The 27,132-nt window shown below is 37.0% G+C and overlaps 1 protein-coding gene across 3 annotated transcripts in view; it reads left to right on the forward strand.

Annotated features, from left to right (window-relative positions):
• PLCB1 (phospholipase C beta 1) overlaps window positions 1-27,132 on the forward strand; it is a 622,850-nt gene that overhangs the window by 431,361 nt on the left and 164,357 nt on the right. For all 3 annotated transcript variants that reach the window (XM_054574043.1, XM_054574044.1, XM_054574045.1), the window contains exons 8-9: window positions 3,627-3,727; window positions 4,950-5,116. In XM_054574043.1, coding sequence (XP_054430018.1) covers window positions 3,627-3,727; window positions 4,950-5,116 — 268 coding nt within the window. The remainder of the gene's footprint in view (window positions 1-3,626; window positions 3,728-4,949; window positions 5,117-27,132) is intronic.

The following is a 27,132-nucleotide window of genomic DNA, read 5'->3' on the forward strand; positions in this document are numbered from 1 at the left end:
GCTGAGAAATAATCCATTGTTTTGTTAAGATAAAATCTGTATGGGGATTCTTGATTTATTAGAGTCTATTGCAATAAATTAGTATATTTTAAATAATATTTTTCTGAACATTAAATACCTGTTTGTTATAGAGTTATTCTTTAATCTAGAAATGTATAAGAATAAAATAGAAACCACATCTAAAAACTGATGTGACCATTTAGTTTGCTGGATCACAGTGTGTTATGGATTCAAGTGACCTGGATTCAAACATAATGCCCTCCCCCACTTATCACTGAGGACCTTGGACAAGTTTTGTAACCTCTAAGCTCTTAGTGCTCATATCTGTAAAAGGAGGACCCTACCCTTGCCAATAGAATTGACCCGAGATTAAATGAAAACAATCAAGTAAAGCTCATAGAACTACGTGCTTGGCATACAATAAAGTGTTCAATAAATACTTATTCTTACTATCCTCTGAGTATTTTTCTTATATGTGTGGGTTTTTTCTTATTATTATTTTTAATTTGGCATGTGGATATGTCATAATCATATGTGGAATATGGAAATACAAATGCCATCAGCATTACCTTCAAGTCTTTTTTAAAAAATATTTTCCCTTTTGAGATTCTTTGTATACAAGAAAGGGGTTGAATCAACTCTGCTTTTAAAGTTTGCCAGTACTTTGTAGTTTCTGAAATAGATGTGCCTGACTCTGACTATACTGACCTTCATAATTTTCCTTCCAAAATGTTCTGATAGTAGCAACAAATAATCACTGACAAGCTGTTTTTGTATTGGAGGCATGAAGTGGTGGACCAAGTCCTGGACTACAGACAGAGGACCTAAGATCTGATCCCATCTTCTGGGTTCACCCAGCAACTTTGATTAGGTGTCTGTTACATGCCAGGCATCATGCTGGGAACACAAAGGAATTAAACAGATATAGTGACTTCACTCAAAACTCAGTCTAGTAGAAAATTAGAAATCTAAAAAAAGGAGGGAAAATTGTGATGGATGGTATAATTAGGGTATATAAAGGTGGATTGTGGACCCACAAAACAGTATGTGTCTTCTCCAGATGGTGTGATCAGGAAAGGTTCATAGAAGAGTATTTAAACAATGAGTATGATCTTTAGAGTATCAGATATTGGATTTCCTTGTGCTCAAACTGGACAAAATGAATCTGTTCCATCTACTTCACCAAATCCTGAGACCCATGGGAGAAAAAATATGTGAATAAGCTTTGTGATTTTCAGCCTTGCTTAAAATGTAAGGAATTAGAATAATCCCTAGCTTTTCCCTACATATCTCCCCTTTACTCTTCCACTCTAGCTTTCAGTGATGCTCATTTTAACGCATTTTTTTCAAAATATTTTCACCCACTGAATATAAAGGCTTTAGGGTATCCTCCTCAGTCAAGTTTGGCAAAAGAAAAATGAGACAAGGAAAATCAGCTGTATTGAAATATTTTTCTTTTTCTATGTGTTAACATCCAACTGGTAATGATAATAGATTGTTTTTATTCAGATTACCTCATTAAATTGTCCTATTTAATAGGAAGTCCTAATTCACAGCTGGTAAATAAACAATGGTTAGAGTTTTACTAAAGCATATTATTATATGAGGTTATGTGTCTGGAATCACGTAAATGACTATAGCTAAATCCGATATTTTAAGGGAAACATATAATGCACAAGTCCTTACTATCAACTTCCACCGTTCTCATAAATTACATTCACTCATTTAGCAAATATCTATTGTGCACCTGCTGTATGCTCACACTGGAGATAGAGCAGTTAAGAAGCAAAACACAGGTCCCAGCTTGTGTAGATCTGTAGGCTGGCAAGTAATAGAATTGTACAGCTGGGAACACAACCCAATTAAATGAGTGTTGACACATGAGACAAGCAAGGTGTGATGGTAGCACAGATAGAAGACAAAACCCTGTCTGGGTGGAAGGAAAGGCTCCCAGAGGAAGAGATTTTAAATAAGAAAAGAAGGGAGGAAAAACAAGGGAGGGTCAAAAAGGGAAGGAAGACAATTATTGATATCCTTAGATAAAATCCATATATGTGTGCACTGGGTAAGGTTGAACTGGCAAGTGGAGTGAGCTCTAAATAGTAACTAACTAGTAGAGAGAATGGGAGAACACACATGGGGTTTATAGAATCCAATAAAGTTGAATGCTTGAGTTGGGCAGCAGAGCTAGTAAGTATTTCTTTACTATTGATTTTTAAGTTTTTCTCTTCCCTGTGTCTCTCAGCCAAAAGTAGGGTAGAGAGGGTCACTTCCAACTATCGACAAAGCTACTGAAAGAGATGTGGGTGTCTAAATCACAGAAAGGGTGACAACTGAAAAATGCACATCTTCTAGCAAAGGATTTCTTCCATCTTGTGAATCAAATGGAATTTTGGAAACCAGTTTTACAGGTTGTACTTGTCCCCATTTAATGAGTGACAAAACACCAATAAAGTAAATCCATGGGAACCTTCCACTGTTCTTGGATTTGGTCACTTGTGCTCCTAATTTCAAAATTGGTTTCCAAGTAACTGAGCTTAATGGTATAATGGATCTTGCTATGTATACTGACAAATGTGTTGTTTGGTTGTCTCAAAATTTTTTTTTTTGCAAAATATATGTTTCCTGCTCTATAAATGGGTTTAGTAAGAAAAATATTATTGTATTTGTTCATTCCACAAATATGGGAGTGAGCTAAGTGGTAAGCTAAGTTTTCTTATCTGTTAACAAGGAGTGTACTTCAGACAACAATTTTTAGAAGCTTCTATAAAAGTACATTTCAAAACCTATGAATATGGTAAAAGGAAGGGTGTTTTCTTTGGTTTAAGGGCTTGAAAATAAAAATACTCATATAAACACATACCTGAAATAGGAAAACGGCATAAAAGAATGTCCTTCCTGTTAACAAAAGGCTTGAATACATGCTTCCGGTTTCCATGGCAGCCCGACTACACATAAAAATAAGTCACAGAAGTGACTTTTTATGTCAATGATTTGCTTCCCAAACAATAGGACCAGGAGGAGTCAGTGAGAAATAATGATTCTTGTCTTACGAAAACTGTTTTACAACTTATTGAATTATTTAAACCAGAAAGAACATTATTTGGGGAAAAAGATGCAAAACTGAAATTTATCTTTTCATTTTGAAAATATCTGTCTGTAGGTTCTTTATGTTTTTTAAACCAGTGTTAATGTTCTCCATGCCACTGATTACTTAAAAATGGTTAAAATGGTCAATTTTATGTTATATTTTATCACAATAAAAAAAGATTAAAACCAAAACAAAAAGCAAATGAAAAAATACACTAAAGAGACCCTGTTTTTACTAGGTATTACTTTACTTTAGAAATGTACTTAAGAAATTGCCTTAACATCCCTTTGGGAGAAAACTTAAGCTTAAATTGTAATGAAAAAGGCAACAGAAAAATAAGGTTTTTAATATGTCAAAGCCAGTGTTCAAATGAACCACACAGCTGGCCTCATAAATGTCTTCTGAGTGTTTACCCTGACTTCATAGAAGAAAAGAGGAAGGAGGAGGGAGGCAGGGAAGGAATAGTAGAAATCAGGAAGGGAGGAAGATAAGAAAGAAAAACACTATTTACTGACCTTGTTGTTTTATTTCCCAGAATGATTCAATACCTCAAGAAGATTTCACTCCAGAAGTGTACAGAGTTTTCCTGAACAACCTTTGCCCTCGACCTGAAATTGATAACATCTTTTCTGAATTGTAAGAGAATATATTTTAACCTACTTTTTTTCCAGCTTCAGGGGTCTGCAGGCTGGCTAGGGCAGGATTTTGAGCAAATAGAGGGAGAGGAAGAACCTCTTGAGCACTGTGGCTAATAGTGGTGCTACAGTGTAATTGCTGGAGACAATCACGCATCCCCACCCCTGAGGTGCAACCAGTGCTTTTACTGAATGCAAGTTTGCTATGATTTGTGGCTGGGTGTAGCTGTTTCAGTATTCCCAGGGGGCTCTGTGTGGTTTGAAGACTGTGGCTAGAACAGAGGCAGCTTGGTGGAGACTGATTCATGTTGCAGAAAGAACTCTGAACTGAGAACTGGCCATCTTACCCCTCTGAATCACATTAGTAAAATGAGAAGTTTGGATTGTGAAGAACCTCCCCGCTGAAAATGACTTGCTTTTATGTTAGAAATTATATAGGCATTATTTTTTTAATGAATGAAAAAAATAAGAAAGACACCAAAACACCAAGGCAAATGCGGAAAAGTAACAATATGCTTTTTTGATATACTGAAATCTACATGATGACAGAAAATCAATCCAAAATTAATAAGTAAAATGAAGATTTCTTCATATTAAAGACTGGCAAACAGTCCTGCTGAGAATCACATTGGATATACTCACATACTGATATTTAGTACCATCTTCTATTTATTGAACATGTGAAGTATTTGTACCAAAGAACTTGACTTTAGGCTGTCAACAGGATTAAAATGTGAAGTTGAATAAAATTTTAAAGAAGAGTTATAGACTTCTGGCTGAAATGTAACTTTAGTGAAAAGAAAAATGTGCTTAAAACACATTGTTTACTTTTTTAGTGATGAGTAATAATTACATCTCTAAGTGATTAATCAGATATAGGAATTTGATGGCTAATCCAGAAATTTAGTATCATGATCAAAAACAACCCACACCTCTGGGTTCAAGTTAGAGTGGTACATGCTTTCCTACTGTGATTTTCTCATGCATTTAGTATTGTTCAAGGCCTTTGGGATTCAATGGCAATGATTGCAAAAGATATTGTAGCCTGTAGAGATGCAGCAATTGTGGTAGAGCAGCACAGTGTTCTCAGGGCAAGATAGGCATTTCAGCAAAACATGCTTTTACCAGGTATGGCAGGATTTGGTGTCTCTGTAGCTAAATGCAAATATATGGATAAAACTTGGTGGAAAATATTCTAATTTATGGTTTTGAATTGTGTTTAGTGGTGCCAAAAGCAAACCATACCTTACCGTTGATCAGATGATGGATTTTATCAATCTTAAGCAGCGAGATCCCCGGCTAAATGAAATACTTTACCCACCTTTAAAGCAAGAGCAAGTCCAAGTATTGATTGAGAAGTATGAACCCAACAATAGCCTCGCCAAAAAAGGTCAGTCCACTTTGTCTGACACCATAGGGAAGATCTGGTTTATAACTGCGAATAGGTCATGCACTTGTCAGTCTCCCACATTTGTTTGCCTGCTTTCCTTTCTGTTTTAAATCATTGGTGGTTCAATCCAAAGTAGCTTCTTTTTTCGCCCGGGCTGGGTGGCTCAGTTGGCTGGAGCATTGTCTCTTACACCAAAAGGTGGTGGGTTCAATCCCCGGTCAGGGCACCTACCTAGGTTATAATTCAGTTCCCAGTCAGGGCACGTATGAGAGGCAACCGATCCATGTTTCTCTCTCTCTCCATCTCTCAAAAATCAATAAAAACAGATCCTCAAGTTAGGGTTAAAAAACTAATTTTTTTTTTTACTTTGATATGTGATTTTTATTGTTATTTATATGCATGCATGTAACATATTTTTTTAAATGTCTAACCATTTTTTTAAAATTTACAAGTTGCCCTTTTGGGTCTGTTTTTAGATATTCTGAGAACTGATCCACAGATTTTTGTAAATCTCTAAAATGGAAAAGATTAAATTCTTATATTATCCTAGTTTATGCTATTGACAAATTTTTCCACTTGGGAAAATATAAAAATTTAACTTTTAATGTAAAAAAAATTAATATTTTTAGAAAAAAATGAGTCTAAAAATTGAGATCAGAAAGACAACTCTAAGTTGTTTGGAAGTTACTAAGAAACTTATGTTTTAATTTGGAAGAAATGTATTGCCAAAATAAGATCATGCTTGATTGGTTGCCAGGAATTTTCAATGATATGTGGCATCATTGTCCCTGAAAAGAACCTTCAGCCGTTTCTTTACCGCTAAGAGCAAGCCTCACCTGAACTGAGATATCTGCACTGAGAAAATTGGTGTGTTATCACTGATGCTATTATAAATTGCCTAGATATTCCATAGGGAGAAAAATGAAGTACAATTAACCAATGTTAATATGCAGGCAATTTATAAGGAACAGAAATAGCTCTAGTAAGCTAATAATTAATAAGAGTGGTTATCATAAAAGTAGATTAAAAAGTTTTTCAACACATGGTATTTATTCTGGAACTGGCCCTCTAAATGAAAAATGAAAGTATTAAGTATAAATTAAAATCTTGTCATTAATTTTATCTTATAGTTTATTAGTTAGGAATTTATAGATCACATTTTTTAGTGTTTATTTTCTTGGTCAAGCACTTTGCCTTTGTTGTTGTCCTCATCCACATTGTTGTCAATGCCAGTGAAAAGAGACAGCTGACCCAATAGTATAGGCTGGCATTGCCAGGCCTGCCCTTATTTAGATATGACGCCCTCTCTTCCCTGGTGCCCCAAAGAGGGCATTCCTCCTTGTCAGTTAGCAGGGAGCAATGCCTTGGAGATTTCTCCCAAATTGCTGAGAGTTCCTTTGTGAAATCCAAACTGCACCAAAAATAACTAACAGCTTTATAACAAATACAGCAGGACTTGTAAAAAAACAGTTAGCCTATCACACAAGGAAAACAAAAAGCTTTTGTGAAACCAGTGAGGCACTTCAGAACCTAAACTCTGCCCTTGTCCCTCCCTTTACACCACACTGCTGATTGCTCCTGCTTCAGGTGTCATATGATGCCCCCATACATCAATTCTGATGACTTGGGAAAGTAGAGGCTACAAAGAAAAAAAATTACAATATGTTATTGAAAAATGTAGAATCCTGGAAGAACCAATTTTGATCTAATGAAAATTAAGATGATATCTCTTAGCATTTGCCAGAGTATTTCCTGCCATTGTATAGCTGTGCTAGGCAAGAACTCTATAATCATGACAGGCACACAAAATTCAGGTATATTTAAAGTAGCAACACTATTTTTCTAAAACTTAGTGTGATTCATCATGAAGCTTCCATGTTGGCTTTTATATGATTTTTTTAAATTACAGAATTCATGTCTCAACCCAAAATCTCCAATAAAAAAATTAACCTCAGGTTTTTCATACCAGGTCATTTTCTTTGCTGCTTTGGCTCTATATAGATGAACAAAAGTTTATTTTGTTGACTATTGTTTCATAGTGAATATGACAACAATTTTGAAATCCTTATTTGTAGGAATAAGAAATTATTGGTTAGAAGTTAATTCTTGAGTAACCAAGAGTTTGAAGTATTTTTTTCCAAAAATAAAAACTGATTTTTAATTTGATTTTGCAGTTTGATTTTAAAATCTTTTCAGGAACACAATTTGTGTCTTCTGAAATCTGAAAAGGTATGATTTCAGGAAGTACTATTTGACTTCAACGTAGTGACTGATGAGCAAGGAAATTAGCTCTCTTTTATTATGTGACTTTTAAAATGTACATTAACATTGTGCAAAGAAGAAAACCAAGGCTTTGAGGTTAAAAGATTTGCCTAAGTTATAATAGCAAGGTGTTCTTCAAGAAGGCAGAGTTTTTGACTTCTGGTCAAGATGGAGGTAAATATGCCTTGCTTCTGCACACAACTATAGCAAAAAATAGAACTATACTACAAAACAGATTTCACCCAGAATGGTCAGAAAATCAAGCTGTGTGGAAGTCTGACAACCAAGGATTTAAAGGACCCACATTCATCCAGACTGGTGGAAGGGGAGGAGATGCAGAGAGGCCCGGAGTGGTGACGAGAGGTGCAGAGACCAGAGTGGGAGGTCCCACATCCACGTGTGGTGGATAAAAAATGGGAGGGATATCTCAGAAGGAGAGATCCCAGCCCTGGTCCAGACCCCCCAGCCCAGGGTCCCAGCACCAGGAAAATAAGTCCCTATAACTTCTGGCTGTAAAATCCAGTGGGGTTTGGGGTCGTGGAAGAAACTGCATCCTCTTAAAAGGCCCACAATGGACTCAGGACTCCGGCAGACCCACCTGCTCTGGGATTCAGCACCGGGGCAACAGCTGGAAGGACAGCAGTACGGGGAGAAACTGAAGTGCTAGTGGAGAGACAACTTCCTCCCAGGCAAAACTGCAGAGACCAGGTGGCAATATTGTCCCCTCACGGAACCCTCCCCCACGTAGAGCAACAGACTGGCGTCATGGATTGCCGTGTTCTGGTGATTGCCTAAGGCTCTGCCCCATACAACTTAACAGGTACACTAAGACAAGGAGTCAAAGCAGCTCTACCTAATACACAGAAACAAACACAGGGAGGCTGCCAAAATGAGGAGGCAAAGAAATAGAGCCCAAATGAAAGAACAGAACAAAACTCTAGAAAAAGAACGAAATGAAAGGGAGATAAGCAACCTGTCAGATGCATAGTTCAAAACACTGGTTATCGGGACACTCCAGGAACTCATTGGGTACTTCAATGGGCATAAAAAAGACCGAGGCAGAAATCAAGGTTGCATTAAGTAAAATAAAGAAAAACCTACAGGGAACCAACAATGGAAGGAGTGAATCTGAAAATCAAATAAACAATTTGGAACACAAGGAAGGAAAAAGCATTCAATCAGAACAGCAGGAATCAAAAAGAATTCAAATAAACAAGAATAGGCTTAGGAACCTCTGGGACATCCTTAAACATACCAATATCATGATCATAGGGATGCCAGGAGAAGAAGAACAACAAAAAATTGAAAACTAATTTGAAAAAATAATGAAAAAAATTTCCCTAATTTAGTAAAGGAAATAGACATAAAAGTCCAGGAAGCACAGGGAGTCCCAAACAAGATAGAGACAAAGAGGACCACACCAAGACACATCATAATTAAAATGCGAAAGGTTAAAGATAAAGAGATAATCTTAAAAGCAGCAAGGGAAAAGCAGAGAGTGACCTGCAAAGGAGTTCCCATATGACTATCAGCTGATTTCTCAAAAGAAACCTTACTGGCTAGAAGATACTGGTGAGAAGTATTCACAGTAATGAAAAACAAGGACCTACAACCTAGATTACTCTATCCAGCAAAGCTATCATTTAGAATTGAAGGGCAGATAAAGTGCTTCCCAGACAAGATAAAACTAAAGGAGTTCATCATGACCAAGCCCTTATATATAATGCTAAAGGGAATTATATGAGAAAAAGAGAAATGTCAAAATGATGAACATTAAAATGACAATAAATTCACAACTATCAATAATTGAATACAAATAATAAACTAATCAAACAAGCAGAACAGGAACAGAATCATAGATATGGAGATCATTTGGAGGGGGGAAGGGGGAAAATGGGAGAAAGGTTCAGAGATCAAGAAGCACAAATTGGTAGGTACAAAATAGACAGGGAGGTGATAAGAACAGTATAGGTAATGAAATAGTCGAAGAATTCATATGCATGTCCCATGGACATGAGCTAAGGTTGGGGGGAATTGCTGGAAGGAATGGGGGTACCAGGAGGAAGCAGGCAGAGGGGAAAAATTTTGGACAACTGTAATAGCTCTATCAATGAAATATATTAAAATAGAGAGCAGAGTTTTTAACTTTCAGTCAACTGGTTAATACATTTTGATCAATAAACATAAGAAAATAAGTAGGGAAGTTTAATATTACATTATAATTTTTTTCTTCTGCTTCTTTAATTTTGACTAGTTCTTCAAATGTGCCCAAACATTAGTAAATTGAAACACAAAATCAGTCTCATTCATCTGAAAAAAGATACTTTCATATTGCCTATATTTGATAAAATGCTAAGAATAAGATACATTTTATTTTATACATATATAGTAACTTAAGTGCACATATAATTTTTGATATCAAGAAACACATATTAAAGTAGGTGTTAAACAAATAATACACAAAGTTGACATATTTAGTTTTTATATGCATTTTATATGTTTTATGTGAAAGATAGCATAAAATAAAATCAAAAATTTTCAGTGTGGCCAAAAGTCTAACTAATTTAGCTGACTAAATTTAAAAATGATGATACCATAACTTAGCTGACTAATACTGAACTTCATGTCCTTGACCAGCGTGGTTCAGTTTTGTTGGGCATCATCCTGCAGAACTCAAGTCGCCTGTATGGGTCCCTGTAAGGGCGTGTGCAAGAGGCAACCAGCCAATCAATGTCTCTCTCTCAGCCTTTCTTCCCTCCCTCTCTTTCTTCCCCCTTCCCCTATCTCCAAAAATGAATAAATAAAATCTTTTAAAAATAATAAAAACTGTACCTAATGGAAATATGGAATGAGTGCAAGAGATATGACGGACACAGATGCTTTGCAGGCCTGCTGTCATTAGCATGTTGGCCACATGTCCACACCAGGATTTCTGTTTCTGGAGATGTATATATCGGTTATAAATAATAAGAGGATTTTTGTGCAGTCTTTGATGTAGGGGGTGACAAATGTTTCCATATATGGGTTCCACAAGAAAGGGTTTGAATCTAGTTGCGGAAAACACTATTCTTAAAGGAGTTTGGTTTATTTTATTTTTACTTTTTACAATTCAAAACTGCACATTGAAAAAAGCTATGGCCCCAGGTCAGCAAATGTATCTTTCTTGCCATGTTGTTGGCCCTGTAGACCTGAATTTGCCTAACACAGGATGCACAATGACCATGCCTCTTCTAAACAAATGGGTCATGTATGTCAGATTTTGAAGACTAATGTCTCCTGAGCAGTTATTTTTATCACTTAAACTCTTTAGAAGAAAGCTAGTGGGTAGAATTAGCATGAAAAATAAAATAGCTATATTGGAGCCTTTGGTAATAGAATATAGACCTCTAAATTCAACTGATATGCCTATAAATGAAAGTCAAATTTTGCTTAAATCAACTACCAAAGCAGAGGAAAACATTTGAATTTGTTCATACGTTTATTTTCCTGTGAAGAGCAGGTATTTATGAGTATTGTTAAACAACCGGATTACTGTAACAGATTATAATGTTAGCAGATGTTTCAAACTACATTCTTTTTTATTATCAGTTCTTAAATTTTTATAAGATATACTATAGAAAAGCTTCCCCACATTGTTGTAATTAAATCACAAAAATTAACTATATAATCTCTTTCAGATGAGCACTCACTGCATTAATAGTATAATAGGTGAAATGAACTCAATATTAATAATAGCAAAGCAGTTTTGTTTTTAGCAAAGCAAATAGAAGTTTGGATACAGCAAGCATTTTTGCTTCAAATAGACAAGCAGTAATGATTGCATCAGTAGAAATAACCCTACTATATTTTCATTATTGTTTTATTTTAAAATACTGATACAATTGAACTATACTGTATCATTATTGTCAACAGCAAGAAGCACCTAGAGTGTTCCAGAAAGAGCATTGGATTTGGGAATCTTACCATCTGTATTAGGCAGAACTTGTTCAGTTGAAAAATGGTAGAAGCTTAACTCAAACTAAAGCACAGAAAGGAGTTTCCAGTGCAAATAAGCAAGGTGTTAATGACTTCAGTCATGACCACATCCAAGGGCTCAAAGATGTCATCAAGAGTTGTTTTGCATGATCTCTTACCATTTTCTGAGTACTGGCTATAATTCTTGAGCAGTCTCTCCTGAAGTGACAAAGAAGCTACCAGAAACTCCGGGTCTCTCAGTCAGCATACAGACATTATTTTGACTCATATTTCCATCAAAAGTCCCAGAAACCTGAGTTTGACTTAAGTTACCCAAGTCCACTCCTGGACTGCCATCACTGTAAACCAGAGAATGGAATGTAATAATTGGGCGGACTTAGGTCACATGACTCTTCCTAGAGGTGATAAAGAATTAACTGCCTAAACCACATGGGCTGACAACAGGAAAGAGGTGCTTCCCTGAAATTCAAATGAGGTGTGCAACCTAGAAGAAGGAGCACACCAGGCAGATAAAAACAGCAGAACCCACTAAGGCTGGGTCAGAAATCAAAAATTCGTCATCATTGTTTACCTTACCTTAGGAAACCATTTAACCTCGTTGACCAGTCCCACCCCTAGTTTCTTCATCTTTAAAAAGAATTACCTGGGAGAATTATTTAAGTTGATCATGTTAAGAAGGTTGCATCTATTAATTGTTGCCCACTAAACCTTGGTTCACCTGGACTAATGAAAAGTAATAATTGGCATTTACACCAAATAATTTCAAATCATTAGTAGGTCTAGAAGTGAGATTTAGAACATTGGTCAGAGGCATTCCTGAAAAGCTAACAGGCTTATTTAACTTATTATAACTAAGAGTAAATGAGAATCATTTGATGATGAAACCTGAAAAAGTATGAGAGGTTATATCTGTGCACAAGTGTTTATTTCTAACTCAATTATATATATATTAAAAAAATTAGGAATTATAATTTAAAATGTAAAGATTCACACTTAGACTCTTATACTTTATCATTTAATTTTCCTAGATTTTTTAAAAATCATTATTTTCTCAGCACCATTTCTATTTATTAGGTAGAAATCATAAAAATGATTATATCTATTAATGTCTATTATGCATTCATAATAAAAGAAAAATGCTGGCATAAATGATGGTTAGGCCAGTTAATTTCAGCCAGGTTACTTGATGTTCTTGAGCTTCAGTTTCCTCATCTGTAAAATGGGATTATAGCAACACTAACAGACATTGGAGCTTTCCCATATTCCTTGGCATTCATTATTCCAACACTGTCCTCAGCATCCTCTGCAATTCTCCAGGCATTCTCTGAACTCAACCACAGACAACGTAGAAGTGCCCAAGATTCCATGGCCCCGGGAGTGATTTTAATTCAGGAAATAGTACTTCATCTTCCTTGCCCCTTGTGTGGGACAGTTTTGATGTATTTTATCGATTTTATCCTGGAAGTCCTCAGTGGGATTTAGCTTTAGTTGCCCACAACCATAACCTACCATATTTTGCCATCTATTATGCATACCTACATGTTTGACCCAAACTTTCAGGAAAAAGTATTTCATTTTAATTTTTATATTTAAATAAATATAAAACCAATTATCTTATTCCAGGGTATTATTTTGCATACAGATATTGTTATTGCTTCCTAGAGTTACACTTTTAAGTACATAAGCATAAATAAAAGAAATAAAAACATATGTATATGCAATTAGTACTACCCATGTATGATGTGCATCCTTATTTTTCTCTCAAAAATTTGTGCAAAAAGGTATGCATTATACATGGCAAAATATGATAATTGATCATGTTTCCTTCATTAGCTCTTTCCTTCCCTTCCAATTTCTCCACTCCCCTACAATTACTTTGGGGGGTTACCTCCTAAATAAACTGCTCTACTCAAAACCTACTTTTAGAAGAACCCAGACTAAGACAAGCACATTTTTATGAATGTCCTTAAAAGAATCAAAGTGAAAGGTGGATCAGGTCAGAGTAGCTGATCTTTGAGAGAACAAATGCAAAGGGTCTCTGCTCAATCTGTAACATAACTGCCTTAGTTGTTAGCATTCATGAAGCCCTGGCTAGCGGCTTGAAATAATAGGATCTGCAGTCCACAAGGGACTTAGCCATGTAGTCCAATTTCTCAGGTCATAGAAGAGGCAGCTAAGGAAGTGACAATGTTGAGAATAGGATTGTATTTTCTGTGTCCAGACTTCTGCTTGGGTCCCTCCATTGGGACTTGCTGAGAAAAGAGCTGCAAGGCAAGCTATTTAGAAGTTAGCAACTGGCATCCATAACAGTGGTTTGCAGACTTGTTCTTTTATTTAACATATATTTTATTGATTATGTTATTACAGTTGCCCCAATTTTTCCCCGTTTGACCCCTCTGCCCAGTACCCGCCTTCCCTCCAGCATTCCCCTCCCTTAGTTCATGTCCTTAGTATGTAAGTCCTTTGGCTTCTCCATTTCCTATATTATTCTTAACATCCCTCTGTCTGTTTTGTAGGCAGAATTGTTCTTGACATAGCATCCTTTTATCTGTGTTTGTTTCTTCTAACAAAGTCTCACAAAAAAGGGCCAATGCCTAGGAAAAACCTTTAAGAGCACTATATTGGTTAAATGCAGGGGAGCCTGGAATAGAGCTGGTGGCTCCTGTAGTCTCTCCCACCCTGCCCCGTTCTCTGCAGGCACTTCTGCCACAGCCCTTGGAGATTCAGGATGCAGTTTAGAAATCACTCATCTGGATGAAATACTGATGGGTTTAAAGGTCTGCCTCACTTCTAAGGTGGCATCCATTTAAATATTTTTATATAGATTCCCTGCAAGAAATGAAAGAACTGAAATGAATAAACGAAGTCAATTTAAATGAGATAGATTTTCTTCCTAATAGAGAAAGACAGATGGAAACTATATGATGTAGGCAATTCTCTTTATGCCTTACTTAAGTTACTATACTAATAAAGAGCTGCCAAAAAGCCATTCTAGTATTTTATTGATGAATGTCCCACTTAAAACCCACCTATTGACTTTCTAGCTTCTGTGGAAGGTCACAGAAGAATGATATTTTCATCTGTGTTTCATATGTTCATAGATTTCTTCAAAGTATGAGAGAACAGCCAAGATGAAAAAAAATTATTTTTTCAAGATAACCATTAAGCATCCATTGAGCATTAGTTGACCTGGTGACTTCCTCCACTTTTCCTTCCTTGATTGAATTTCCTCCTTTCCCAGGAAATAGGAAGTGATGTGAGAAGATACAAATGCCTGGTCCAATAGTCCTGGGTTTTCTTCCTTCTACCTCTAGCCTTTCTTCAATGACATCGAAGTCGCAACCATGTCCATTCACAGCCAAAATGGCCTTGTTCATAAAACACCCAATCAGGAAAAATATAAACAATAAAAGACAAAGTCAAATGCCAGTCCCAAGAAGTGAGAAAGTGAGCTTGGTATTCTAACCCACCCCAGCTTGTTGAGTTTTGTGGAAACCTCTTCACTTCATCCTAGTATATCTTCCTGAGGTGCCTTCCCATTCTGTGTGAGAGCTATTGCGACAAAGCAGATAGTGGCTGCTTTCTCCCTAGATGTAACCTCCCATAAGAACGTAGCATTAATAATCTCTGACTAGTACACCTTTGCCCTTATTAGCAAGAGTTAGGTGGGACTATGGCTCAGTTGAAAGGAACAGCTTGGCAGGTTGCACTGTGCTGGAGAAAGGCCACAAAGCCACAGGCATTTGGCCCCCAGGCACCTGCATTACCTAGAGTCCACTTTTGTTAGCAGTTGAGTTTATACCAAGTAACCTGTAGGGAAACTGATGAAATGCAGAAAGAATCAAGTTCATACAAAACAAACATGACCACAAGGAAGCCAGATGAGGGGAAGTGTGGGCTGTCTACCTTAGCACTTAACAGGAAAGCTTGAACATGTGCCATGGCACTGGGTGAAATAATGTAAGGAAGCTGAGAATGACCAATAATTTCATTAATTCATTATAGAGATTCTAGGAGCTCTTTCTTAATTTTGAACCATTGGAATCTGTAGGACTCAGTAGCAGAAGCAAAATTATCAACAGAGTACACCTAGCATTATTTGAAGAGGAAGCTTTAACTGAGGAGGACTGACAAAGTGAGTCTTCTCACCTAGCACTCTACATTAACACAAGGAAAATGAGTCAGAAAATGCTACTTATTAATGTCACCATTGGTCTTGGTTTGGATTCCCCCAGAAACCCCCCCCCACCCCTGAAGAAGAATTCCAGCACAAAGCATTTATCTGAAAGATAATCCCAGGTAGGGTGATTTAAGAAAGTGAGAATAAGGAGCAGGTTAGCAATGTGCATGGCTGGTTCTCAATCCAGGGACAAACTCTGGAAGCCCATGTTAAAAGGATTTGTCCAAGAATCTCCAACATCAAAGGAGATGTCCTCCAAGGTATCTGATGCTCACTGAACTCTTTTCTTTATTCTAATATACACCTGATGGAGTCTCATGGATATTTTAATCAACAAACATGTATGGTCCACTTGACTTAAGAACTACAAAAAATGGTAACAAAATCAAGATAAAGTCTTCATTCTCAAGGAGACTATAGTTCAGACAGATGATAATATATACAAATATCTGTACTACAAGATAGAATGTGTTACACCTCCATTTGTTCAATTGGCAAGTGTCTACTGAATGTCCTTTATATGCTAGGGAAGCATGGAGAAAAGGGGGTGTTTTATTTATCGAGGGTCTAGGGAGTGTCAAGAATCACTCCAAGCTCTTCTCAGCTAATTATATTGTATAAACCTCAGAACAAATCTTAGAGTCTGTATTATTACCCCTCTGAGGAAACTGAGTTTTAAGTGGTCAAGCAACTTCCTAAGTTTGTTTGAGAAGGAAACAAATGAGAAGTATGGCTAAAAGGACATGAAGGCCTTGATGCTAATCTTGGCTCATTCATTCATTTCATCAACCCATGTTATTTGAGCCTTACTGCCTGTGTCCACCCTCGAACTAGACAATAGGAAGGTACCATTCTTCTCCACATGGGCCTGTCAGTGTCGCAGAACCTATTCTGTGAGGAAGGGTGACATGAAGGCATTTTGAAGAGGAAAGTGACACTTGAGCTGGACTTCAGGAATGCTGCAGAGGGCTGGACAAGGAACAGATGAGAGTCAGGTGGCATTTAAGGCACTAAGCGATAACAAGTTCTAAGTAGTCATCACAAAGCATTAATGAGCACATATTCTGGACTGTCTTTATGCTGAATTCTGGAAGAGATGAAAACAAAGAGAAGGTCATGCTCCTTGACCTTAGAAAGCCAGTTTATATCTTGACCAAGGAACATGACATTCTAGTTAAGGAGAACATTTTTGCCTTCATTGCATTACAGTCTGGAACCATTGTGAAGGCTCTTTTCTGACAGAGCAATAATGGGTAGTACACTAATAAAATGCAGTGAACTACTTCCATACCCTCGGAGAACCTCTAACCCTAAATGATAAATTAGTCTTTACACAAATCTAGTGGAAAGACTTCAAGCCCACATTGGGTTCTGATCTGGACTCTGTTTTTATGTAATCATGTCAATTTTAAAGGACTGTTTAACCTCACTGGGTCAATGTTTTAGTCACATTAAATAATAAAACTTGGTTCTTACCTACCAAACAGAACAATGGGGAGTAAATAAATTGCAGATGTGAGAATATTTTGAAAGGAGAAGTGCTAAATCAAAGTTATTATTGAGAATTTTCATATAAAACCACATCAACAAATTCAACGCAGTACAAGGAGAACTGCAGGACACAGAAAGCCACAATAGCTAGGTAATGGGATTAAGCTGCTAAGGCTTTTGAGAAGAGCACAAAGACATTTGGTGGCCATTATCACAACATATTTTGGGCTTGTATTTACATGTAAATAAAACAAGTTTAGCAATCAAGATGGAATAAGAGTATCTGGCACTTTTCAACCTAAAATAAGAATGAATGAGAACATGTATAGAATATACTGACTCCAGGACTGAAAAAGAAATTGATAAAATAGATAAAGAAACCAGCCAAATTTGTAGACAATACAAAAAAACAATTAGCTGGCAAATGTAATAGGAATAAGTTTGTGCCCAAACAAAGGTAATTGAAAAAGGAACTTTTAATAGAAAATTTGTGAAAGCAGGCAAATAGATTTTAGTGAGCCAGGGATGTAAAAGCCATCTACAGTTACTTTCTCTGAGCTCTTCCAGCAGAATTTACATAAGGGTCACAGTACCAGAAATATATGAGATCCAAGGAAATAGCTTCTCAGTGCTGTGTGTGGAAATGATTTGGAAGGTGCTAAGTAATCCATTGGACCAGTAGCATTCCAACATGCTCTGGTGTCATGATATTAAGAGTGGGAATTGAATGATGGTGAGTTGATTCTCAATCACCTAATCCCAGTGACACCCCAACATTTGGGAGCCAGATCCTGCCTAATTGGCATTTGACTCAACAGACCAAGGCTGGTGGCCACGTTAGTTGGCACAAATATCGTCCAGTTTGCCCGTCTCAATGGTGTGATGACTGTGTGGGTTTATAGGCCATCTGTCTTCCAAAGCAGAATTTGTAGTGAAGCCTCTGTGTTTCAGAGCTTTGAAAGATGTTATTTGCTTGTATTGGGCTATTTTTATTTCTTTAAGCTGGCTTGAAATTCTTTTTTTCTTTTTTTCTTTTTTTGCAAAACATACAAAACAGTGCCACATCTCCAATTTAGCATTTCTTTTGTACTCACACTGACATAACAAGTTTTCTGTTGTATTTATTTTTCTTCCTAAAAGTTAGATTCATGGGTTGGAGAATGAAAGTGCTAGAAGATGCCTTTAAATTACATTAAAAGACTAGAATGTAAATTCAGTATGGAAAAGAATTTTACACCATGATAGACAAATCCAAATCAAAGAGCTAATCCTCATGCCTCTGGCAAATGGGTCATTTGTCCTGCCTGAGTCCAGCTTCCTTTAACAGAAAGATTGAAGTGGCACATTTTAGTGTGATTAGTAAACCATGGGAAAAGACTCTTCCTGGTCACATTCAGGACTATTTTTAGGACTAATTCAGGGACCCTGATTGAAGCCAAATGCCACAGAAGCAAGACCCTTTTCTTTCTATTATCCACATCCCTTATCCAGGCCAGTGCTGGGCAAGTTATTAGTCCTACTCAGCACTATCTTTCTGTTTCCCTGGTGTAAGCTCCAGATCCAGCTCCCACACACAGTAAACCTGTGACCTCAGGCAAGTTGCTCACCTCTCTAAGCTTCAGTAGTTCAACTGAAAATGGGAGTTTAAAAGTACATCTCTCATAGGATTTCTGTGCCTGGCACATCATCAGTGCTCAAGTAATAGTAGCTTGTCCTCCTATTATTATCTTCCTTCTCCTAGTACTAGATTATGTGCAGTGGCTTCTGCAGAAGCATAACATACTGGTTAATAGCATGGAGCACAAAGCTTGACTACCTAGGTTCAATACCTAATTTATCCACTTACAAGCTGTGTGACCTTGGGAAAGCTGCTTGCCTTGTGTTTCTCATCTATAAAATAGGCATAAAAGCAGTATCCACTTCATAGTCACTATGAGGATGATATGAGTTAATATTTGCATATAGCAAGCAATATATAAATTTTTGTTAAACATTACACTGAAAATTGATTAAATTCATGAAGTTCTTCACAGGCTGACTCTCTTCCTTGCTTTCTTTCCTATCCTGTTTGTACTTATACCATATATCTTCTTTCAAGAATCCATTACAAAAAAAAAAAAAGTTATGTTTGTAAACAGAGCCAGCCACATTTCTTTCCTTGAACCTCCACAGCATTTTTTTTCCCCCTTTGGAACTTTGCTGCTGCTGCCTCACAGCTGCTTTTAGGACTAGCTCAGGAGCACTTCTGCGTGGGTGCTTTGATGCCATGATGGGGTGATTTCCAAGGTAACCATCCTGGTAAAAAATACACACTGAGCAGGAAAGAGACTGACTTCAAGGCACCTGAGTAAAGTGCCATGGTTTCTATTTAGAGATTAGCTTTTGATTATGCCCTGCTGTACTTTTTTCTTCCCCTGGATCACTGAGCTCATGTAAAGAATCATGAGAGGATATGGTGCGGAACGCTCACCACCAGGCTCAGAAGTTCCAGTACAATGAGGAGCTTCAGCTGTGTTAGTTACCTTATCAAAAATCATTTCTGTGGGTAGAAGGTGAGGGCCTGTGGATTTATTTCCAGAGACATTTTACTTGGGAATTTAAGAAGAAATTCTGTTAGAGCTGATCAAAGATGTTAGGGTGAGTATTGACAAAGGCAGTTAAGTTGCCCTGTGCGATGTAATAAAGTACAATCAACTCTTCTATTGTTTAAAGATTGATTTGTCTCACTCTGAACTATGAGCCTCCTTCTCCTGGTCTATTTTGATGGCTTTAGACATGTAAGGCTGTTTGATTAGTACTTCTGCCAGGGGCTAGTTGGAGAGAGGAAGTTAAGATAAAACTTGCAGTTTTTCCAGGAATCTTGACTGGGAATCAGCTCTCCACACCCTTCCTGTCATTCTTAAGCATACCTGTTGCCCTTCGAAGTATTGAAGTATCATCAATCAAAGCCAGACCATGCTCCTTCGTTCTGGTCTGTAAGTTGTCCTTGCATTTCTTTGATATTTTTGCCTTAAATTTTTCCTCTGCATTGTCCTTTACAGTGAACTCAGAATTATCATATTTAGCTCTCTATGATACAAATTAGTGTGAAGGATTTAGTTGTCAAGATGATACACAAAACCACTTATGATACATATTAATACATAAATGTTAATATTTGTGGAACTCAATAACCATTCTTTCAACTAATATTTATTAAGCATTTATGTGCCAGGCATTGTTCTGTATTGTGAAGGTCAGCAATAAATCGAAAAAAGCTGTCTCTGAGGGCTGGACTTCCCACTGAATACCTGCATCCCTTTCTGCATCAAAGAAAGCTGGAGGCTTTCTTTGGCCCCTGGAACCCCGTCTTCCCAAACATATAGTGGCCAAAGTCCTGGGAGGTTAAAGCCCCCTGGAAGCAGTTAAGTAGGACTTTGTGTATAAATATTCCAACTTCCTCTCTTCTTAGACAGTACAGACCACAACATACAGGTTCTACTCCATTTCCTAGTGGTTCCCCAATGAAATTAAATTGCAGTTGCCTGCAGTGGTGATTTGCTTGTTAATTCACTATTATTGACTGCCTTACTTCCTCCCTACCTGTGGGTCCAAGAAACCACCTTCTAAATAAACTAAAAACCAAATCCTGGTCTAAAGATGTGATTCAAGGGAAACCCATAATAAGACACTCTGTCTTCATGAAACTTACAATCTTGTAGAAGGAGTCCAAAGGTTACAAACCAATAAACATATAGAATGACTGATGGCGAAAAATGCCATGGAGAATATGAAGTAATATGTGATAAGAATGCCAGCAGGAGGGATTGCTGCTGGTACAGGATGGCCAGAAAAAGCTCAGGAAGGCTTTGTTGTCATGGCAACATTTGAATATACCTGAAATAAATGTTTTTTCCCTCTATCTTAATTTCTATATTGAAATAACTCTTAAGTAATGTCTAAGTGCTAGGAGCCTTACCTAATACCTGGTCATGAAAGGAGGAATCTTATATTTGGTCATCTATCCAAGTTGGTAGCCCAGTACAGCCCATTTCTTTCTGGTCTTAGGCATGAATCATCCTTTTTAGGACCACCTAAAAAGGTGGTTCAGCCACATACTTGCTAGTCAAGGTTGAACCAAGAAGACTCTCTCTAAAATCAAGCCCAGGACCATCTATTTAGACCCTGCAGTCAGTTCTGCTTCTGCTGCTGTTGGTTACTGGGGAACACCAGGGTTTGCAACTTTCTAGCATCTCCTGGGAGAAGAGCCACAGGCTTCTGTCTCTAGGACATTAAATTTGTCCAGGACTTCCTCCAGACTTGGGGTCAAGGAAGCCTTGGCAGAAAAGCAGCCTCAAAACCATGCAGAAAATGGACCATTTAGTTCTTCCTTCTCTGCCATCCTTTCCTTCCCTGAGGCAAATTTAGAATGCTTTGTTGCTGCCTGTGGTGAAGAGTGAGAGGGATTTGGGAAAAATACGGGAGGAACGATCTCATTTATTAAATACTGCCAACTACAACAGTACAAATACAATACTGCAATTCATTTCATCTGCCTTAGAATTTAGTTCCAGAGGTCGTTAATTTTTTTTAGATTTCATCATATAATTTCTCCAGCAGTTCTATGAACTCAAATTGTAATTTTATATAAGAATTAGAAAATAGAATACAAATAAAAATCTGGTCATATTTTCTGCTGATGGAACAAGGTCCTGAGGGACACTTCCCATGACCACCAAGAAGGGAGTTGAACAACTCACATTCACTCACAGAATCAAAGGTTGGCTTGACTCAGTCATGACTCCCTTAGAAACTCAGGCATTGATAGATCCTTGCGCATACCACCATTCTTGTTCCCCACTAGCAGTCTGTAAGGTTGACAAGAAAAACAAAGAGGCCCAAGCAGTTTCCCACCTGATAGTATCTGAGAGCTCAAGCTACCTCTGTAAGTGGCTACACTCTACCTGGGAAAACCTGACAGACAAATTATCCATGGTGTGCCCTTTGTAGTAAGATATTAATCACTGCATACTTTTTATTAGAAAGATGTAAATAAAAGAAAACCAGGAAACCCCATGGTAAGTCCCTAACCACTCAAAGCATACTTATAACAAAAATCTGTAGTTCCTCCTTTCTTATTTAATTTTACCTAAAAATACTATGACCAAGAGATAAAGCATGCAAAATCTGACTTTTAAAACATAATCAACTAAAATGTCTGTGTTATGGTGTAGCAAAACAACCATGGAACTTGAGGACAAATATGGTGAACCAAAAGCATTCATCTAATTAAACTCTTTCTTGAAGCCACATTAAAAATGCATTAAAAGAGATATTTTTAAAGGTATAACCTGGCAAGTGTGGAGCTAGTAGGGTAAGAGTCAACAATTACAGTTCTACAGCTAAATAGTGGTATGTCTACAGCTCAACAGAGCTGAGAATCACAGATCATCCTTACGAAAAGCTGGAAACCACCTTGAGTTATTCTATGAAAACCTTAGAAGTGGCAGAAATCAAAGGTGCTAGGGTTTTATGGAAGTGGGTTTGGAGGTAAGGCCTAAAATAAGGAAGGTTGGCTAAGAGCTTTTTAGTTAGGACTGAATAAGAAAGAGTCAGAACTCCCACCTGGGAGAAGACTAAGGATTTACTTTCTGGAGATAATAAAACAAAGGGTCTGAGGACGACATAGGCCCAAGTGAAGACGTGCCTCCCATTTTGAAAGCAAGGAGATAAAGTGACCATAAACATACTGAATGCTGAGACCTCTAGCTAGCCTTCTTCCCCCAGTTGGCTCTAGAATGATGGCATCCAGGTCATTACTCTCCTGACAAGTGACTAAACAGATCTCTCCAGACCCTGATTAACCCAAGAAAGACCTAAAAGTATTGCCTTTAGGAGTTACACCAAAGAGACAAATATTGATCCCTCTAAAAAGTTGCCTTATTAACTCCCTTACTTTTTAAGGCCATCAGATGCATTCAAAATTCAATCAACCTTTTAGTCCAACAATTTAAAATATGAACAATTAAAAATTACTAGATATATGAGGAAAACTTTTTGAAAAAGTAGGAAAAATGCAACCGTAGGGAAGACAATGCTTATGTAGTGAGGAGAAAAGTTTAAATATACATATGTCATTAACATCCTTAGAAAGATAAGACAACATATTGCACCCCTGAAAAAAAGAACACAATGCTATTTTTTAAAGAAATGTCAGAGAACAATAATGCTTTAAACATTAAAAAGAAATAAAACCCTCAAAGAAAAGTTGAAAATAAATGAATTGCCCAGAAAGAACAGAAAAATTAATGAAAAATTAGAGAAAAATGTATAAAAATTTAAGATTTAGCCAAATAATATTCTAGAAAGAGAGAACAGAGAACATTATCATAAGTCATTAAAATTTTCACAAATAAAAGGATAATAGCTTTTAGACTGAAAGATCTCAGAGTATCAGCAGCGGGGATAAAGATAGACCTATATCCAAAGCACACTGTGAAACTTCAAGACACTTAGGCTGAATATGGTGTTAAAATTTTAAAAGACACAAGAAAGAAAAAGAAAAAAACAGGCTATATTTTTGTTTTTAGGATGATAAATCAATGTGTCAAACCTTTTAACAAACATACCTAGAATATTATACCTAGCTAAACTAGTAATTAAATATGCAAATATCATGAGGCAATGTTAGATATTCAAGACTCAAAAATTTAGCACTCATGAGTACTGACAAATTCCCTTCCACTAAAATGAAAGAATAAGATAGGTATAAAAAAAATAAAAGACATTAAACAAAACATAAAAGTAAAATCAAAATTGATTACCCTAGATTGGTGCAGGTCATAAGGCTCCAGGAAAGACTCTCAAGAAAATGAACCTGGGAAAACACTTGCTGTATTTGAACATATTACAGAGAGGTTTAGGTAACTGATGTAGAGTTGGAAGTTGGATTAAAGATATGTGCAAAGAAATTAAGCAAATGACAAAACAAGATAATTATTAACTACAGGGGAAATGAAAAATTGTGCATGTAAAAAGAAAAATATGTATTGATTTACTATATAACTCTGCCCTGAACAGAATATATCTTCATGATAATATAAATATTGTTTACTGGTCTAAGTCATAATATAACTATCTCTAAAAGATGAGAAGAATGTGTATATGTACTGTGGGATAGAGAGAAGAAAGACCAATATCTTTATCTCCCATGGTGAGAGGTCAAAAAATAGTAATGCAAGCATATTATTTTGAGATATAGAAATAAACATCAAAAGCATAAACTAAAAGATTTGGAAGCATTTGCTTCCACCCAAGGGGAAATTAGGGAGCTGGTTTGTACCAGTTATTCTAGTAATAGTTGTGGATAACAGCTCTAGGAATAGATCTAAATTTAGAAAACAATCCTAGACAGTCACTCTGGACCATGCTGTTTTGACCATAGTCATTTCCTGCAGTAGTATTTGTGCTATTTGTTGTATTTGTTGAAGAGCAAATCACATAGAGGCTTCTTCACTGCACCTTGACCACCCTACCCACTGGCCACATTCAGCCCCTCTCTAAATTCACTTTCCTCTAAATTCAGCCCATCAGCAATCAAAATGGGGTGATTTTTCTCCATCTTCTGCCAGACTTGGACAGCAGAAAAATGCAAGAGAAATTGGTGCAGAAGTGGGTCAAAATGATCCTTTCCAAGGATTCCTGATATTTAAATCTTTAAGAAGCCAGAAGGCTCCTCTGTGGCCAACACAAAGTTAGTGTGTTTGTCTGCTACCTGGGCACTTGGCTCTGACTCCAAACTCTTTAGCTACATGTGTGTTAGGACACTCTACTAAATGAATAGAAACCTGAAATGCACATCAGCATACATCAAGGAGGCTTTTTCCCTGGTATGTTCTATAAGTTCTTGAAGGTCAGGACTCTGATGGACACATTCCTGTTTATTCTACACCTGTGGCACATAGAGTTGGGCCCTCACTAAAACTATGTTAATCAATAACCCCCAAAAAGGAGTGCCCTAGCTCCAGGATAAGTTCAAAATATCTTGTTCTACCTGGAGACACTTGAGCTGAGATATCTTTCTCAGATGTCCACAGTAGAATGGTCAAGCTGGAAAGTCCTGTTGGAAGTAAGTTTCTAGACATCAATAGATAAAGGAGTCAGAACCTAAGAGGACAGGAGAACCAGTCCACAAAGCTCATTAGATCATTCTTCTGCTCTAGTCTCCAGAGCTCCCTTGTCTGGACACAAATCCTCTTCAGTCTTGATTGTTCCAGAGATCCGTGGAATGGTCTCAGGTTTAGAGAAGACACTGGAGTAGCTCATACCCTAGTAGATTACTCAAAGTCCTTTGCATGCATTTGTAAGCATGAAATACATCCAGTTGAGTGTCAGTGGATACACTGCATGGTTTTAAAATACCCCTGAATGCTATCTTTTTTGTCACAGCAGAATTTTGGATTTATGCCTTCCTGGCATGTTCAGGAGGCCATCAGGCGAGCCTCAGTCACTATCTACCCCAGGGGAAGGAGACAAGCAGAAGGAAGTAGAGATACAGTTGCTGGCCATGGTGTTTGTGCTAAGTTGTGTGACATTTCAGAGTTTCTTTCCAACAAATATATTGAAATATGAGGAGTCATATAAATGGCCATCACATTGTCACTCTACTTTCCTCTTTTTTCTCTTTGGAGATTGTTCCTCCTCATTAAGTTAGATCTTTTCACTTTGGCATTGCCAGTTTATTTTTTGTTGAACACTAGAACTTTTTTTGAATGGAAAAGCTTCAAAGAACAGTTGTTGTTGCTGCTGCTGCTTCCCATTACTTGAGGGTTATATTTCTCTTAGTCTGGCTCTAAGTGAGCGATTTTTCAACCAGCATGCTGTGGCAGACACATTTGGTGCTGCTAGAATTTTTGTTTGTTTCGAATTGCAAGAATTTTTAAAATATGCAATACCGGACTATTTAGTCAGGGTCACGACCTCTTTTCACTTAGATTGTTAAGTTGAAAAATGACAACAGCCAACACAATAGCTGGTTTGTGTGAATGAATCAAAATTATATTTATTTTTATGTCACATTGGCAAAAAATATATATTTTTGGTGTGCCGCAGAATTTTAGTAATTAGTTTATGTGTGCCATGAGATGGCAAAGGTTGAAAATTGCTGCTATAAGTGGTCTAAACAGTATATATGCTTATGAAGATCTTAAGGTGACATTATATGAGTGACATATTCAATTGGAAGCATACCAATATTTTATTATGAAAACATGTAAGGGGTTTTATTTTTAGCCATCGTCACCTGGCCTTATCCTTCTGAACTTAACTTCTTTTACTGTTGGTTTTATTCCAGAAAGTTGTAGCATTGCTTTTAATAGTGATTTGATGTTTCATAGTCTCACTCTATTATGGGGCATTTTGTTTTGATTGAGGTAGTAATCATCCCTAATGTATTAATTCATAGAGTGGGTTTTAGGGCTAGAAGAGACCTAAAGGTCCATATATTTTACTCATCTTTATGGTTGTGGAATTTGTCCCTGATCAGTTTCTGCTGGCAGGAATGGAAATGGGATTCCTTGTGCTGTTACTAATTTGTTCAGAAAACCAATATTTTCCTATCTTAACTCTCAAGACTTTTCATTCTTCTATGTTCCTCAGTGGACTAGGAAAAAAATTTAAGCAGTTTTGCAAAAACAGTGCAAGGTTGGTGGAAAAGGACTGATGTATTTAACAACTGCAAATATTTCAGCTGTAGACTATATGCAATGAAGGGAAATTCTGGAAGGTTCTGTTTTCTGTCTCAAGGCCTTTACTAATCAGAACTATTTGGGGGCTAATTTATTATGGCAACCATCTGCAATTTTGCAAATGAACTCCCCACCTCCTACCTGACACTTAGCAAATTATAAACGGACTGTTCCTTACCCTTACTTTTTCATTGGTTTTTGTTGACTTTCGCATATCTCTGCTTAGTTATTTGATGCATCTTGCACATTTTTTCCTTTCATTAGCAAGGCCAAGCTCTGGGGTTGGAAGGTTGTTCTCAGTGTTTGCTCACCTAGTCTGTGGTCCTCTTCTGAACTGTATTCTAACCTCATTCATTGTTCTCATTCCAAGTTAAGTAAATTTA

The sequence above is a fragment of the Pteronotus mesoamericanus genome, unplaced genomic scaffold (assembly GCF_021234165.1).
Source record: "Pteronotus mesoamericanus isolate MK-2021 breed Mesoamerican mustached bat unplaced genomic scaffold, CSHL_Meso_final contig_25, whole genome shotgun sequence".
NCBI classification, from domain to species: domain Eukaryota; kingdom Metazoa; phylum Chordata; class Mammalia; order Chiroptera; family Mormoopidae; genus Pteronotus; species Pteronotus mesoamericanus.